Here is a 17,816-nt window from a genome sequence, read left to right on the forward strand (position 1 = left end):
ACGGAGAAGATGTTTGTGGTGATTGGAGGTCAATCATCTCAGTCCCAGGACATCACGGCAGGAGTCACTGTGCTGCTCCTACTAGCTCTGGGTGCCAGTAAGAAACCAGCAAAACTGGGACATTTGGTCACTTTAAATATTATACCACTCAATAAAGGTGCCATAGTCCCAGATGACCATAGGTTGCTTTCCTCTTATGAGGGGGAGAGCTGACCAGTGGTGATTTGACCGGAGCATCACCACACCTCAGGTGAAGGGGAAGGATGAGACAGTGGGGCCTTCACGAATAACCTCAGCCGGTACAGGAATTGAACCCGTGCTGCTGGCCTCACCCTGCAACATGGCCCAGTTGTCTCGCCAAGTGAGCTAAACCGGCCCCCTCAACCTCTCACTAACCACAACACAGAGAGATAACTGTCACGTTGCTGTTTATAGGAGCTTGCTGTGTGTGAATTGGTTGCCATGTTCCCTTACATTACAATAGTGGCTTTGCTTCAAAAATTACTGCATTGGCTCTGAAGTCCTACGGTTATCTAATATAATAATCTTTATTGTCACAAGTAGGCTTACATTAACACTGCAATGAAGTTACTGTGAAAAGCCCCTAGTCGCCACATTTCGGGTACACAGAGGGAGAATTCAGATTGTCCAAATTACCAACAGCACATCTTTCAGGACTTGTGGGAGGATACCGGAGCACCCGGAGGAAACCCACGCAAACACAGGGAGAACGTGCAGACTCCGGACAGTGACCCAAGCCGGGAATTGAACCTGGAACCCTGGCGCTGTGAAGCTACAGTGCTAACCACTGGACTTGTAAGTGCTGCATTGGCTCTGAAGTCCTCTTGTTCTGGAAAGTGCCCTGATCTCAATGCGAGCCTTGGACACTGTTGTAACACCTCGCCCCACCCACACACAATGAAGTTGGGTGGGGCAAGGAGCGGAAGTGACGTCTCACGCCGCCGCGGGCCGGAACCGTTAAGCCGCAGCCAGGGCCGCGCAGCAGAGCGATGCGCGGCTACCTCCTCTCATGCTGGTACGGAACATCTCAAACCTCATCGGACGAAGAGGTGAGGCAGCAGGCGGGCTCCCCCTGGTATCCAGCGCGGCCTTTGTCGAGGTGAAGGGAAAGGATAATGGGAGAGGTTAAGCGCGGAGAGCAGCAGGAGGGGAGCTGCTGCCGGGGACGTGAGGCTGGAGGACCCGCCCCCTCCGGGGGAGGGCGGTGCTTCCGTTGTCCCCTTACGCTTCCTATTGGTTGGTTAAGGTGCCAATCACCCGGCTGCTGGGTGCTGCTCTATTCAACTACAGGGGCGGTGAAAAGCTGCTGGTGCAAGCTCGCAAAGCCATTCCTCTGCACTCTTCATCGCCCTCATCGGGTTACCGCCGCCCCAGCACCTGCCCATTTGATTTAGGAATAGGCAGCTCTGCCAAATCTGGAGGTACATGTTGATCAGATGAACTCCACTTTCCTGCCTATTCCCCAGAATCCATGACCCCCCCCAGTTTAAAAACCTGGTATCTCAGCCTGGTCCACATCTTCAATAACCCAGCCTTCGTTCACCGCTCTCTATCCAAAGATTCACCGCCCTCGGAAACAAATTTCCATTATAAATGGGCTTGGGTTGTTTTAACTGGAGCAGGGAAGACTGAGCGGCGACCTGATCAAGGTGTGGAAGATTATGACGGGCATGCACAGGGTGGATCAGGAGCAGTTGTTCCCCTTAGTTGAAGGGTCAGTCGTGAGGTGGACACAAGGTGAGGTTATGGGGGGGGGGGGGTGAGGAAAAACCTTTTTTACCCAGAGGGTGGTGATGGTATGGAATGCACTGCCTGGGAGAGTGGCAAGCTAGCACTGGTTAGCACTGTTGCTTCACAGCGCGAGGGACCCAGGTTTGATTCCCGGCTTGGGTCATTGTCGCCGGAGTCTGCACGTTATCCCCATGTCTGCGTGGGTTTCCTCCGGGTGCTCCAGTTTTCTCCCACAAGTCCCGAGAGATGTGCTTGTTGGGTGAATTGGACATTCTGAATTCTCCCTCTGTGTATCCGAACAGGTGCCTTAGAGTGGCGACAATGGGATTTCCACGGTAACTTCATTGCAGTGTTAATGTAAGCTACGTGTGACACTAAGAAAGATTATTATTATGATTATTAGAGGTGGGTTGCCTCATATGATTTAGAAAATTACCTGGATGAGCATTTGGCTGGCCGTATAATTCAAGGCTTTGAGCCAGGTGGTGGTGAATGGAATTAGGTAGGTATTTTTACATGTTGGTGCAGATGGGCCAAAGGACGACTTCAGCACTGATTCTGTGAAATAGAGTGGATCAAAATAAACCTTTCCCCTTGGTGGAGGGATCAGTGACTACGGGAAATAGATTTATTGTAAGGGGCAGGATTTAGAGGGGATTTGAGGAAAAGCCTCTTCACCCAGAGGGAGTTTGGAACTCACTGTTTGAAAGATTGGTGGAAGCAGAGACCCTCATAACATTTAAGCAGTATTTAAATGAGCACATGCAATGCCAGGCATACAAGGCGATGGGCCAAGTGTTGAATTATGGGATTAGAATACTTGGATAGTTGTTTTTGGCCGGTGCTGACAGGATTGGCCAAAGCACCTTTTCTGTGCTGTAGACCTCTACTGTGCTGTAGACCTCTAAAGTAAACGACATCCTGAAATGATGGCGCCCTCATCTAGATTCCCCATGTGAGCAGAACATAGCAGCAGAAGTAGGCTGTTCGGCTCCTCGAGCCTGCACTGCTATTCAATCAGATCATGGCTGATCTTCTACCTCAACACCATTTAACATGGCTAATCCGCCTTACCTATCATAGAATTATCGTAGAATTTACTGTGCAGAAGGAGGCCATTCGGTCCATCGAGTCTGCGCTGGCTCTTGGAAAGAGCACCCCACCCAAGCCCACACCTCCACCCTATCCCCATAACCCAGAAACCACACCCAACACTAAGGGCAATTTTGGACACTAAGGGCAATTTAGCATGGCCAATCCATGTAACCTGCACATCTTTGGACTGTGGGAGGAAACCGGAGCACCCGGAGGAAACCCACGCACTTACTGGGAGGATGTGCAGACTCCGCACAGACAGTGACCCAAGCCGGAATCGAACCTGGGACCCTGGAGCTGTGAAGCAATTGTGCTTTCCAGAATGCTACCGTGCTGCACAACTTTGGACTGTGGGAGGAAACTGGGGCATCTGGAGGGAACCCAAGCAGACGGGGAGAAAGTGCAAACTTCACACAGAATCACCCAAAGCGGGAATTGAACCCAGGTCCATGATGCTGTGAGGCAGCAGTGATAACCACTGTGCTGCCCTTGCAGTACTCCACTAGTCCCAGCCTACCAACCTAAGAATGACCCATTTATTCTACCCACTCTATTTCCTGTCCGTTAACCAATTCTCAATTCATGCCAGTATATGACACCCCCCCCCCCCCCACCCCCCCTCTTGGGTGGGACCTTATTGGAGGATTTCTGAAAATGTAAATGCAGTGCATCCACTGGTTTCCCCCTGCTAGTTACAGCTTTGAAAACCCCTTTCCCGTCCATTAATCCATGTTGATTTTTGCTCAATCCTACAATTAGTTTCTAAGTGTCTATTTATCACATTCTAATGGATGCCAGCATTTTTTCCCTACTGCTGATGCAAGGTTAACTGATCTACAGTTCCCTGTTTTCTCTTTCACTCCTTTCTTAAATAGTGGGTGACATTTGCTACCTTCTAATCTGAGAATCTATAGAATTTTGGAAGATGATCACCAATGCGTCCGCTATCTCTGCAGCATCTCTTTCATCAGGTCCTGGGAATTTATCAACTTTCAATCCCATTAAATCTCTCCAGTATTTCATTAATACTAATTCCTTTCATTCCCTTGTTTCTTGAATATCACTGGGAGGTTTGTTTGTGTCTTCCTCCATGTAGAGACTCAAAGTATCTAAAAGCAAATTACTGCGGATGCAAAGTATCTGTTTAGTTCCTCTGCTATTTCCCCTGTCTCTGCTTGTAATGGGCCCACATTTGTCTTTGTTAATTTTTACCTGCCTATCGAAGGTTTCACAGCCATTTTTAAGTTTCTCGTGAGTTTACTCTCATTCTGATTTTCTCTATCAGTTTTCTTGGCTCTCCTTTGCTGAATTCAAAAATGCCCCTAGATCTCAGGCTTATTACTTTTTTGGGAACCTTATAGGCCTCTTACTTGATGTAGTACAAACTATAACTTCTCTTGTTACCCATGGTTGGATTACCTCCCTGTTGAGTTTTTGAAATATAAATTAATGACAAACCGTGTATTACTTCTTAAATGCCAGCTGTTGTCTGTCTACCCTCATACCTTTTAATGTTGTTCCTCAATCTACCATAGCCAGCTAGCACCTCATACCTATGTAGTTTCCTTTGTTTAGATTTATGATTTGGATTGAAATACATTGTTTTCAAGCGCAGTGTAAAATTCTAAAATATTTAGGTCACCCTTCCTTAAAGACTCCTTTACAAAGAGATTATTAATTTGCTCTTTTGCATTGCACAGTACCAGGTCAAAAATAGCCTGTTCCCTAGTTGATTCTTTAACATCCTGTTCTAGAAAACCAGCTTGCATACATTCCAGGAATTTGTCTTCCACAGCTTTGGTGCTAATTCGGTGTACCCAGTCTTTATGTAGATTGAAGATGCCCACGGACTTTCGGGCTCTTTAGAGGAGCCCCAACGGAATTTTTTTTGAAGACGACCCGTGGGGAAGGGAAGAGCGAGGTCCCCCTTCAACTTTTATGGACCGGACCAGAAGTGAAACGGCCAAAAAAGCAGCATTGGAGCAGCGGGAGAAACGAGGGAAGAAAAGCAGAATGACGGCGGCCGGGGCCAAAGCGGAGTGCGGGCCGGAGCTGCAGGAGGTCATCAAGTGCTGCTTCGAGGAGCTGCGGAAGGAGATGCTGGCGCCTATGTTGTCGGCGATCGAAGGACTAGGGATGACCCAGAAGGCCTACGAGGTAAAGATCCAGGAGGTGCAGAAAAGAGTCAGTGAGAATGAGGACGAGATCTTGGGCCTGGCGGTGAGAGTGGAGCAGCACGAGGTGCTGCACAAGAGGTGGGCGGGAAGACTCGAAGACCTGGAGAACAGGTCGAGGAGAAAGAACCTGCGGATCCTGGGTCTCCCTGAAGGAGTGGAGGGGGCCGATGCTGGGGTATACGCGAGCACGATGCTCGAAGCGATGATGGTCGCGGAGGCCCCTTCGAGGCCACTGGAGCTGGATGGGGCACACCGGGTGCTGGCGAGGAGGCCCAAGGCAAACTAGCCGCCAAGGGCGATGGTGGTGAGGTTTCACGGACAGAGAGAGGGTCTTGAAATGGGCCAAGAAGGAGCGGAGCAGCAGGTGGGACAATGCGGAGATCCGAATATACCCAGACTGGAGCACGGAGGTTGCAAAGAGGAGAGCGGGTTTCAACCGGGCCAAGGCGGTGTTGCACCGGAAAGAAGTGAGATTCGGAATGCTGCAGCCAGCGCGATTGTGGGTCACACACAAGGATCAGCACCATTATTTTGAAATGCCTGAAGAGGCGTGGACCTTTATTCAAACCGAAAAGTTGGACTCAAACTGAAGGTGCACTAAGCCTACTCCCGGATAGATTTCTTTGTTCTGGGCAGGGCACTGATCCTGAAAGTGGAGGGAACGGAGTATTCGGCCATAGCCGTTTCAGATCACGTCCCGCACTGGGTGGAACTGGAGCTGGGAGAGGAGAGGAACCAACGCCCGCTGTGGTGGCTGGATGTGGGACTGCTGGCAGGTGAGGTGGTGTGTGGGAAGGTGAGGGGGTGTATCGAAAGGTACTTGGAGGCCAACGACAACGGGGAGGTGTGGGTGGGGGTGGTATGGGAGGCACTGAAGGCGGTGATCAGGGGAGAGCTAATCTTCAGGGCTCATAGGGAGAAGATAGAGGGCATGGAAAGGGAGAGGTTAGTGGGGGAGATTTTAAGAGTGGACAGGAGATATGCAGAGGACCCTGAGGAGGGATTACTTGGGCAAAGACGACGTCTCCAGACGGAGTTTGATCTGTTGACCACAGAGAAGGCAGAGGCACAGTGGAGGAAGGCGCAGGGGGCGACCTACGAGCATGGGGAGAAGGCGAGTCGGATGCTGGCACACCAGCTCCGTAAGAGGATGGCAGCGAGGGAAATAGAGGGAGTCAAGGATGGAAGGGGAGCCACGGTGCGGAGTGCGACGAAAATAAACGAGGCATTCAAGGCCTTCTATGAGGAGCTGTACGGATCCCAGCCCCCAGCGGGGGAAGAGGGGATGAGACGATTCCTAGACCAATTGAGATTCCCGAGGGTGGAGGAGCAAGAGGTGGCTGGTTTCGGGGCACCAATCTGGTTGGAGGAGCTGAGCAAGGGTTTGGGGAGCATGCAGGCAGGGAAGGCCCCGGGACCGGACGGGTTCCCGGTGGAGTTCTACAGGAAGTATGTAGACCTGTTGGCCCCGATACTAGTGAGGACCTTTAAAGAGGCAAGGGAGGAAGGGACCCTGCCCCCGACAATGGCGGAGGTGACGATTTCTTTGATCCTAAAGCGGGACAAGGACCCACTGCAATGTGGATCGTACAGGCCGATCTCGCTCCTCAATGTGGATGCTAAGTTGCTGGCAAAAGTGCTGGCTACGAGGATCGAGGACTGTGTCCCGGGAGTGATCCACGAGGACCAGACGGGATTTGTAAAGGGCAGGCAACTAAACACCAATGTGCGGCGACTCTTAAACGTGACAATGATGCCGTCGGAGGAGGGAGAGGCGGAGATAGTGGCAGCTATGGACGTGGAGAAGGCCTTTGACCGAGTAGAGTGGGAGTACCTTTGGAAAGTGCTGCGTAGGTTTGGGTTCGGGGGAGGGTTTATTAGTTGGGTTAAGCTCCTTTTATAGAGCCCCGGTGGCGAGTGTGGTGACGAATCGGCGGAGGTCGGAGTACTTTCGGCTGTACCGTGGGACGAGGCAGGGGTGCCCCCTGTCCCCCCTGTTGTTTGCATTGGCGATCAAACCCTTGGCCATGTCACTGAGGGAGTCTAGGAAATGGAGGGGGGTGGTCCGAGGGGGAGAAGAGCATCGGGTGTCGCTTTATGCGGATGACCTGTTGCTGTATGTGGCGGATCCAGTGGAGGGGATGGTGGAGGGCATGCAGACTGTAAGGGAGTTTGGGGATTTTTCGGGCTATAAACTCAATGTAGGGAAGAGTGAGTTCTTTGTAGTACAGGCAGGGGACCAAGAAAGGGGGATAGGCGATCTACCGTTGAGGAGGGCGGAGGGGAGCTTTTGGTACCTGGGGATCCAGATAGCCAGGAGTTGGGGGGCCCTACATAAACTGAATCTGACTAGGTTGGTGGAGCAGATGGAGGAGGACTTCAAAAGATGGGACATGTTACCGCTCTCGCTAGCGGGTAGAGTGCAGTCGGTCAAAATGGTGGTCCTTCCGAGGTTTCGTTTTGTGTTTCAGTGCCTTCCCATCGTGATCACCAAGACCTTTTTTAAGAGAGGAGGCAGGAGTATTATGGGGTTTGTGTGGGCGAATAGGACCCTGAGGGTTTCTGGAACGCAGTAGGGACCGAGGAGGGTTGGCGCTGCCAAACCTAGGGAGCTACTACTGGGCAGCAAATGTGACGATGATCCGCAAATGGGTGATGGAGGGAGAGGGGGCGGCATGGAAGAGGGTGGAGATGGCGTCCTGTAAAGTAACGAGCCTGGGGGCGCTGGTGACGGCACCACTGCCGCTCTCACCGTCAAAGTATACCACGAGCCCGGTGGTGGCGGCAACGCTAAAGATCTGGGGCCAGTGGAGACGGCACAGGGGTGCAATGGGAGCCTCGGTGTGGTCCCCGATCAGGGGTAACCACCGGTTTGTCCCGGGGAGGATGGACGGGGGATTTCAGAGCTGGCATCGGGCGGGGATTAGAAGAATGGGGGACCTGTTCATTGATGGGACGTTTGCGAGCCTAGGGGCACTAGAGGAGAAGTTTGAGATACCCCCAGGAAATGCTTTTAGATACATGCAGGTGAGGGCGTTTGTGAGGCGGCAGGTGAGGGAATTCCTGTTGCTCCCGGCACAGGAAATTCAAGACAGGGTGATCTCGGGTGTATGGGTCGGGGAGGGCAAGGTGTCGGCAATATACCAGGAGATGAAAGAAGAGGGGGAAGCACTGGTAGAGGCGCTGAAGGATAAATGGGAGGAGGAGCTGGCGGAGGAAATTGAGGAGGGGTTATGGGCTGATGCCCTAGGTAGGGTTAATTCCTCCTCCTCGTGTGCCAAGCTCAGCCTGATACAATTTAAGGTAGTTCACAGAGCGCACTTGAAGGGGGCGAGGTTGAGTAGTTTCTTTGGGGTAGAGGACAGATGTGCTCAGGGAGCCCGGTGAACCATGTCCATATGTTTTAGTCATGCCCGGCACTGGAGGGGTTCTGGAGAGGAGTGGCGGGAATAATATCCCAGGTGGTGAAAGTCCGGGTCAAGCTAAGCTGGGGGCTAGCAATATTTGGAGTAGTGGATGTGCAGGAGGCGAAAGAGGCCGGTATTCTGGCCTTTGCGTCCCTAGTAGCACTGCGAAGGATCTTGCTAATGTGGAAGGAGGCAAAGCCCCCCAGCGTGGAGGCCTGGATAAACGACATGGCTGGGCTCATTAAGCTGGAGAGGATAAAGTTTGCCTTGAGAGGGTCTGCGCAGGGGTTCTACAGGCGGTGGCAACCGTTCCTAGACTATCTCGCGGAGCATTAGAGGAAGGTTGGTCAGCAGCAGCAGCAACCCAGGGCGGGGGGGGTGGGGTGGGGTGGAGGAGGACGTCCTGTGAAGGGGGGGGGGGAGAGGGAGGGGGAAGGGGGGTTTGCCTGGGGGGTGGTTGAGCAAGAGATAACATGAAGGACTTGGGGAAACTGGCACGTACGGGAGAGAGCCAGTGTACAAAGCTATGTAACATATCGTTTTACCATGTATATATCTTGCTATGTGCGATTTCTTGCTATTTTGTTATGGTGGGGGGGGGGGGGGGTTATTGTTTGTAAGGGTGAAAAATTGTGTTAAAAAATTTTTAATAAATATATTTTAAAATAAAATAAACACTGTTGTTAAGAAGGAAGTTCCAGAATTTGGAACCAGTGACAGTGAAGGAATGGCAATATAGTTTCTAGTCAGGATGGTGTGTGGCTGCACAGAACCTGCAGGTGGTAGTGTTCCCATGCATCAGCTGCCCTTGTCATTCTCGGTGGTAGACGTCACAGGTTTGGATAATGTCGAAGGAGCCTTGGTGAGTTGCTGTAGTGAATCTTATAGATGGTACACATGGCTGCCAGTTTGTGTTGGTGATGGAGGGAGAGAGTGACTGTTAAGGTGGTGGATGGGCTGCCAGACAAGTGGGCTGCTTTGCCCTGGAAGGTGTCGAGCTTCTCAAGTGTTGTTGCACCCATCCAGCAAGTGGAGAGTGTTCCATCACATTCCTGACTTGTGCCTTGTAGATGATGGCTTTGAGGAATCAGGGAGGTGAGCTCTGTCCCCTTTCTTAACTTCAGTACTTTTTCAGATTTTAGTTCTTTGTCTCTTTTACTTCAGTATTCCTGGGGCACTTCTTTTTATTCTCTGGTTTCTGGAACTTTCTGTTCCTTAGTTTAGGGTGCCCCTTCGGACGGTCGGTGCATACCCAATGCATTGAATGGCCTCTTGCACTGATGGGATTCTTTGATTGTGTTCTATGAGTACTTGACCCAGAATTTTCAACCTCTGACCAGCTCTTATCACCTCAGTATTTATATGGCTAGTGCAGTTCAGAATCTGGCCGATAACTTCCAGAATGTTGATATTAGGGGTTTTAATTTGGCGATGGTAATGCCATTGAATGTCAAGGGGAAAAGGGTAGATTCTCTCTTGTTGGCGAAGGTCATTGCCTAGCTCTTGTATGGTGCAAATGCAACTTGCCATTTACCAATCTAAGCCTGGTATTGATTTGATTTGATTTTATTGTCACATGTACCAAAGTACAGTGGAAAGTATTTTTCTGCAGCTGAGGGAACGTACACAATACATACATAGTAGACAAAAAGAATAATCAACAGAGAACATTGCCCAGGTCAGACGGACATGGACTGTTTGAGAAAAGTCATGAATGGTGCTGGACATTGTGCAGTCATCTACGAACATCCTCACCTCTGACCTTATAATATGGGCAAGGTCATTGATGAAGCAGCCAACAATGGTTGGGCCTCGGGCACTTCCCTGAGGAACTCCTGCAGTGATGTCCTGGGCTGCGATGATTGATCTCCAACAATTGCAACTATCTTCCTTTGTGCTAGGTATGACTCCTCCAACCAGAGCAGAGTTTTCCCGATTCCCATTGATAGTTTTTCTAGGGCTCCTTGCTGCCTTGATATCAAGGGCAATCACTCTGCATTACTTGTATACCCTTTTTAAATGCACTTCTAATTTCCAGATTTATACCATGCTCCATATTACCACTACTGTTTGGTGGCCTATAAATAACTTGCACCAATGTCTGCTGCCCTTTGCTGTTTCTTAACTCCACCCAATCTGATTCCACATCTTGATCTTCTGATCTGATCTAAGAAGCTCCTTGTGATGTACTAATCTTATCCTTTTATTAACAGTGCCCCACCAACTCCTAAATCACCCTGAATATTCATTTCCCAGCCTTGGTTAACCTGCAGCTACATCTCTATAATGACAATAAGTTCATACCCATTTACCTCTATTTGTGCAATCTATTCATCTACCTCGTTGCAAATTCTATGTGCATTCAGAAAGAGTACCTTTTTAAATTTGTCTTTTTTTTAAACACTTTTCTGTGTTTTGACTGTGATGCTGGCCTTTGTTTTTGCTGAGTTCCAAATAGAGAAGTATCCTTTTGGCATCTCCCCTGCCAAGCTTTCTCAGAATCTTGGAAGTTTCAATAAAATCACCTCATTTTTCATTTTTCTAAATTCTAATGAGTACAAGCCCAACCTTTTCTCATCAGCTAACCTGTACATCCCAGGAATCTTCTTGGGAATTTTCTCTGACAACCTCCAATTCAACTTTATCCCTTCTTGCATAGGGAGACCAGAACTGTACATGCTACTACTTCAGCTGTGACCTCACCAGTTTTTGTGCAGTTGAAGCAAGATTTCCCTACTTCGGTACTCCATCCCCTTTGCAATAAAGGCCACCGCTCCATTTGCTTCCCCAATGACTTTTTGTGCCTGCATGCTGATGTTTTGTTCAATGTAAAAGGGCAGCCAGATCCCTCTACACTGCAGCATTCTGCAGTCTCCCCTTGTTTAAATACTTTTCTGTTCTATTCCTCCTACCAAAGTGCAGACTTGGTGCAATGCACTGCCAGAATGGGTGGTGGACAAGTGTGAAGTTATCCACTTTGATGGGAGAAACAGAATGGCAGAATACTATTTAAAATATGTTAGATTGGGAAATGTTGATGTATAATGGGACCTGATTGTCCTTTCACACCAGTCATTGAAAGCAAACGGTTAGGAAGACAAATGGTATGTTGGCCTCCATTGTAAGAGGATCTGAGTACAGGAACAGGGATGTCTAACTGCAGCCCTACGGGACCTTGGTAAGACCACACCTAGGGTATTGTGTGCAGTTTTGGTCACCTTACCTAAGAAGGAATATCTGTGCCATAGAGGAAGTGCAGCAAAGGTTCACCAAACTGATCCTGGGATGGCAGGATTGTTGTGTGAGGCGAGATTGGGTTGACTAGGCCTGTATTTGTCGGGTTTTAGAAGAATGAGAGGGGGTCTAATTGCAATGTATAAAATTCCGACATGTTTGAACAAGCTGATTAGTTACTGATAAATCCAATAACAAATTCAGGGGAAACCTCTTCACCCAGAGAGTTTTTAGAATGTGCATTTCCAGACCACAAGGAATAGTTGGGGCAAATAGTGACAGTGTTTTGTATCATAAGATGATGGTTTTCACTGTGGTGGTCAACTGCGACAAATAGCATAGGTACATTTAAGGGGTAACACAGGTGGCATAGTGGTTAGCACTGCTACCTCACACAACAGGGACGAGGGTTCAATTCTAGCCTGTGTGCCTGACTGGCTGTGTAGAGTTTGCATGTTCTCCCCATGTTTGTGTGGGCTTCCTCTGGCTGCTCCGGTTTCCTCCCACTGTCCAAAGATGTGCGGGTTTGGTGGATCGGCCGTGCTAAATTGCGATTTGGTGTCCAGGGATGTGCGTTTGGGGGGGGGGGAGTGGGCAAGTGAAGGGTGCTCTTTCAGAGGGTTGGAGCAGACTCATTTGAGTCGAATGGTCTCCTTCGGAACTGTAGGGATTCTATGACCCTGATCAGTGAGAATGAGAACAGTAAGATAAGTTGGACTAGAATGGTGGAAGGAGCTCATGTGGAGCACAGACTGTATGAGCTGAATGGCTTGTACTCTATATACCTAGAACATCCAGTGCTAACAGCTATTAGTTTAGATAATGGAGATGGTTTCAAGTTTGAATATTACGGATCTTGTGGGGTGAATTGCTAATATTTTAATGTTAGCCTGGAAGTTCAAGTCAATTACTGCTGTGATATATTTTATGACAAATATAATTTTTGGTTGTTTTCTTGCAGTTTTGTGACATGCAGATTGAAACTAATGGGCATAATTCTCCCATCGGGAGTCTTAAGTGCCGATGCCGGCATCAAAACCGGAATGTTTCACTCCGGCGTCAGAGCCTGCTCCCAGCCCCCTATTCTCCCGCCCCCGAGGGGCTAGGAGCGACCTCGCGTCATTTACGCGCTCCAGGCCTTGGCAGTGCATATGACGCGGCCGGCGGCGCGTAAATGACGTCACGCGCATGCGTGGTTGCCGTCCTCCCCGAGGCCGCCCCGCAAGAAGATGTCGGGTGGGTCTTGCGGGGTGGCGGAGGAAAGACGGTCCTCCTTCAGAGAGGCCGGCCCGCCGATCGGTGGGCTCCGTTCGCTGGCCAGACTCCATTTGAGGCCCCCCCCCCCCCAGCCTTCCTGCGCTGTTCCCAATGTCTTTTGTAGAATTTTCCCCAGTTTATTGGACTCTGCTTTTTCCACTCACTTTTGTTTCCTGGTTTTTGATGCTAAAAAATGAAAACTGGGTTTTTAAATCTACGATATAAACTGACTTTAGGTCCTTACTTATAAACGTATGCCAATTCCCAATTTATTTAAGGCCATATGCACTTTTGTATTTTTCAGGAATTTTAAAATAACCAGTGAAAGAATCTGCCTATTGCATCTTCTTATCCATGTTTTGCACTTGTGCAGGATGTGCAAAGATTCTCCCAGCTGAAGGTATTTTCTTTATTCTTGCATGAGATGTGGGCATCGTTGGCCAGGCTGACGTTTATTGCCCATCCTTAATTGCCCTTTAATTGAGTTTGCTAAGCCATTTCCGAGAACATTTAAGAGTCAGCCATATTTCTGGGTGTCTGGGGTCGCACTTAGGCCAGACCAGCTAGGGATGGCAATTTTCCTTCCAGGTGGGTTTTTATAGCAATCGGTAACCGTTGTCATGGTCGCCATCACTGAGACTAGCTTTCAATTCTAGATTTATTGAATTTAAATTCCACTAGCTGCCATGGTAGGGATTTGAACCTGTGTCCCCAAAACATTACATTGGGCCTCTGCATTGCTAATCCAGTAACATTACCAGCATCTCCCTAAATGACCTGATAATTTTAGCGGTATCAATTGAGGGATACATTATTGCCCAGACAACAGTGAAACTTTTGTTTTTTCTATGTACATCCACCCGAGAGGGCAGCAACACCAGGGTTTTCTGTCTCTCTTAAAATGATTGTATGTCTCTTACTGCAACATATGGTAATGTTACTGGACAAGTAATATGGAGGACTAGACTAATGCTTTGTAGACCGGAGTTCAAATCTCACCACGTAGTGGAATTTAAAATCAACTAATTAATAAATCAAGAATGAAGTGTTCGTATCAGTCATGATAACCACAAAACTACTGATTGTTTTCAAAACCCATCTGGCTCATTACTTCTTTTCGGGAAGAAAATTTGTCCTTATCTGGTCTGACCTACATGTGACTCTGCACCGCAGCAATGTGGTTGACTTCAATGCCCCCTTGAAATGGTCTAATAAGTCACTCGGTTGTGTCAAATTGCTACAGAAAGGTCGTACAAGAATAAAACTGGACTAACCACCAGGCATTAGCCTAGGCACAACCAGTCCAAAGCCACACCGTCTAGTCCACCCTCCGCTCTGGGTATACCCACACAATGTCGACTGCAGCAAATCAAAAAGGTGGCTCAGTACCAGCTCCTCAAAGGAACTTCTAGATGGGCATCAAATGCTGCCTTGACAGCAATGCTCATGTCCCTTGAATTAATTTTAAAAATGAAAGTTGGGCTGTCAGTCTGAATTTTTGCTCTGATACTTGGAGTGGGGATTGAATGCATGGCCTTCTGACTCCAAGGTGGAGGATGCTCCACTGGGTCAAAGCAGATGCCATGTCAGATAGATGGTTTCTTTCGTTGGCTATTTTAAAACTGGTTCCCAAGCCCAGGGGCTGAATTTTACAGGCGTGGTTGTAGCTGCATAGTCATGTACACCATTCTTATTTTATGGTTGAAACTCAGTGCAGTGCAATTTGTACATGACGGGAAGGAGAAAGCAATGGCATCTCCACAAAAGAGTGCAGATGCAAGCAGCGTTTCTTCACGGCGGAACAGTGTGCTTAAGAATGTTTTAACCTGGTGTTGTAAGACTTCTTACTAAGAATGTTTGACAGTGTTTCGCTAGTGAATGAACATTTAAGCCGGATCTATATTGGGATTCACGAGCTTTAGATTTTGCCAGGAGCACATGACTAACAATTTGAGCAGTAGATTAATTGCATTACAGATGTAAATTAAATTTACTTGTGTTGGAGTATGTTTATTGCAAAGGTTGCTTCCAGTTGAAGGGAGCACAGTGATTGCTGTGGGCCACCAGGAAGCAATTGCTTGGCTTCGTATTTGCATTTTGGCAATTCACACCAAATCTGAACCTGCTCTTCCAGCGGAACTTGTTCTTTGCTCAAGACGCCATGTATTTCAACTGTGTTACGAAACTGCCAGCTGTAGCAGGGTGTGTTTTGAGTAGGAACTCCTGCCGAACAACCCTGAGCAGGAGTAAGTGTCCTTCATGTTCTAACTCTTGATAGATTAGAGAGTGACTGAACTGCTGTTAAATGTGCAAGTTTAATTTAGAGACAAGTTGTGACAATTGCATATAGTAGCACTGGAGTTTGTAACCTCAACTGCCACAAGTTTTATTTTTGATGTCACTTAATAGTGTTGAATTATCGGTGCTGTCCAGGCTAATTTATCTACCGACCCGTAACCTGATGGAGTTCAGAATATGATGACATAATATCCTGAAGTTTGCCGGTGAAGTGATACTTGTGCGTCACATAAGGAATGTGTGATGATGTAGAGATGCCGGCGTTGGACGGGGGTGAGCACAGTAAGAAGTCTTACAACACCAGGTTAAAGTCCAACAGGTTTGTTTCAACACTAGCTTTCGGAGCACTGCTCCTTCCTCAGGTGAATGAAGAGGTATGTTCCAGAAACAATGTATATAGACAGATTCAAAGATGCCAGACAATGCTTGGAATGCGAGCATTTGCAGGTAATTAAGTCTTTACAGATCCAGAGATGGGGGTAACCCCAGGTTAAAGGGGTGTGAATTGTCTCAAGCCAGGACAGTTGGTAGGATTTCGCAAGCCCAGGCCAGATGGTGGGGGATGAATGTAATGCGACATACCACCATTACATGTGAGAACACCACCCACCAGGTACGTGGTACATACTCGTGCGACTCGGCCAATGTTGCCTACCTCATCCGCTGCAGGACAGGATGTCCCGAAGCGTGGTACGTTGGCGAGACCATGCAGACGCTGCGACAACGAATGAACGGACATCGCGCGACAATCACCAGGCCGGAATGTTCTCTTCCAGTCGGGGAACACTTCAGCAGTCAAGGGCATTCCGCCTCTGATCTCCGGGTAAGCGTTCTCCAAGGCGGCCTTCAGGACGCGCGACAACGCAGAATCGCTGAGCAGAAACCTATAGCCAAGTTCCGCACACATGAGTGCGGCCTCAACCGGGCCCTGGGATTCATGTCGCATTACATTCATCCCCCACCATCTGGCCTGCGAAATCCTACCAACTGTCCTGGCTTGATGCAATTCACACCTCTTTAACCTGGGGTTACCCCATCTCTGGATCTTTATGTTTCTGGAACATACCTCTTCATTCACCTGAGGAAGGAGCTGTGCTCCAAAAGCTAGTGTTTGAAACAAACATGTTGGACTTTAACCTGGTGTTGTAAGACATAAGGAATAGTAAAGTGAACAATAGGAACGTGGTGGAGAGTGAGCTTTGTGCACGAACAGTGGGAGAGACTATATCCAGAGTCGATGGTAGCCATGATGTGGCGATGCCGGCGTTGGACTGGGGTGAGCACAGTAAGAAGTTTTACAACACCAGGTTAAAGTCCACCGAAACAAACCTGTTGGACTTTAAGCTGGTGTTGTAAAACTTCTTACTATATCCAGAGTGTGAGACAGTCAGTGAGTTTGAAACAGAGTGGAAATTCGGTGCAGAGCAGAAAGAGGTGCTTTTTGCTTTTACTCCTTGCTTTGTAACTTCTAAATTTTCAGAGAGTGATCTTGATTGGTAAGTAGTGGGTAAGGTCAGTAAGTGTTTACAACTTTTATCACGTATGAAAATATATAGTTTGAAAAGGGCCAATGAGAATTGGATATAATCTAAATCAAGCATCTCCCATAGCTTTAATTTAAAGGGGTAAGTCAAGGGAGGTGAGCTCAAATTCTTAGTTTACTCCTCTTGCTCCTTCTGGGAAGCTGGCAACATTTCCAGTGCCCTGGACCAGCATGAGTGCAGGAAATGTTTCCAGCTACACCTCCTGGAAGCCCGGGTTTTGGAGCTGGAGTGGCGGCTGGGGACACTGTGCGGCATCCACGAGGCGGAGAGTGTCGCTGGTACCATGTATAGAGGTGGTCACATCGCAGGCTCAGACTCCACAGGCAGGAAACAATTGGTGACCACTGGAGCAAGAGAGCTAGGCAGGCAGGGCAGGAATCTCTTGTGGCCATTCCCTGCAAAACAGATATACCGCTTTGGATACTGTTGAGGCAAATTACCTCTCGGGGGACAGCAGCAATTTGTTGCACCACAGTTGATTCTGCTGCACAGGGGAGGAGTAAAAGTGTGGGAATGCAATAGTTTTAAAAAATATAAATTTAGAGTACCCAATTCTTTTTTTTTTTCGAATTAAGGGTCAATTTAGTGTGGCCAATTCACCTACCCTGCACATCTTTTTGAGTTGTGGGAGTGAGACCCATGCAGACACGGGGAATGTGCAAACTCCACAGCCAGTGACCCAGGGCCGGGATTGAACCTGGGTCCTCGACGCCGTGAGTGATAGGCAGAGAAATCAAGGGCCTGTATCAAAAAATGACACTGCAAAAAATAGTAGGGATGTGACGAGGAACATTAAAAGGATTAGCCTTAAGGTTGTACCTGAACGCATGGAGCATTCAAAAACGAATGGATGAATTTCATAGTGACATATGGGGCTGGTTTCGCACACTGGGCTAAATAGCTGGCTTTTAAAGCAGACCAAGGCAGGCCAGCAGCACGGTTCAATTCCCGTGCCAGCCTCCCCGAACAGGTGCCGGAATGTGGTGACTAGGAGCTTTTCACAGTAACTTCATTTGAAGGTTACTTGTGACAATAAGCGGTTTTCATTTTCA

The 17,816-nt window shown here is 48.5% G+C and overlaps 1 protein-coding gene across 2 annotated transcripts in view; it reads left to right on the top strand.

The window, feature by feature from the left end:
• Positions 1-957: 957 nt before the first annotated feature.
• Positions 958-17,816, top strand: part of LOC140424766 (guanylate kinase-like) — a 61,823-nt gene continuing 44,964 nt past the window's right edge. Inside the window, exons 1-2 of one of the 2 annotated variants that reach the window (XM_072508150.1) lie at positions 964-1,070; positions 13,227-13,322. In XM_072508150.1, coding sequence (XP_072364251.1) covers positions 13,277-13,322 — 46 coding nt within the window. In that variant the 5' untranslated portion in view covers positions 964-1,070; positions 13,227-13,276. Of the gene's footprint in view, positions 1,071-13,226; positions 13,323-17,816 lie in introns of both variants that reach the window. The other variant, XM_072508151.1, reaches the window with a different exon arrangement.

This window comes from Scyliorhinus torazame, chromosome 6 (genome assembly GCF_047496885.1).
Source record: "Scyliorhinus torazame isolate Kashiwa2021f chromosome 6, sScyTor2.1, whole genome shotgun sequence".
In the NCBI taxonomy this organism is placed as follows: Eukaryota; Metazoa; Chordata; class Chondrichthyes; order Carcharhiniformes; family Scyliorhinidae; genus Scyliorhinus; species Scyliorhinus torazame.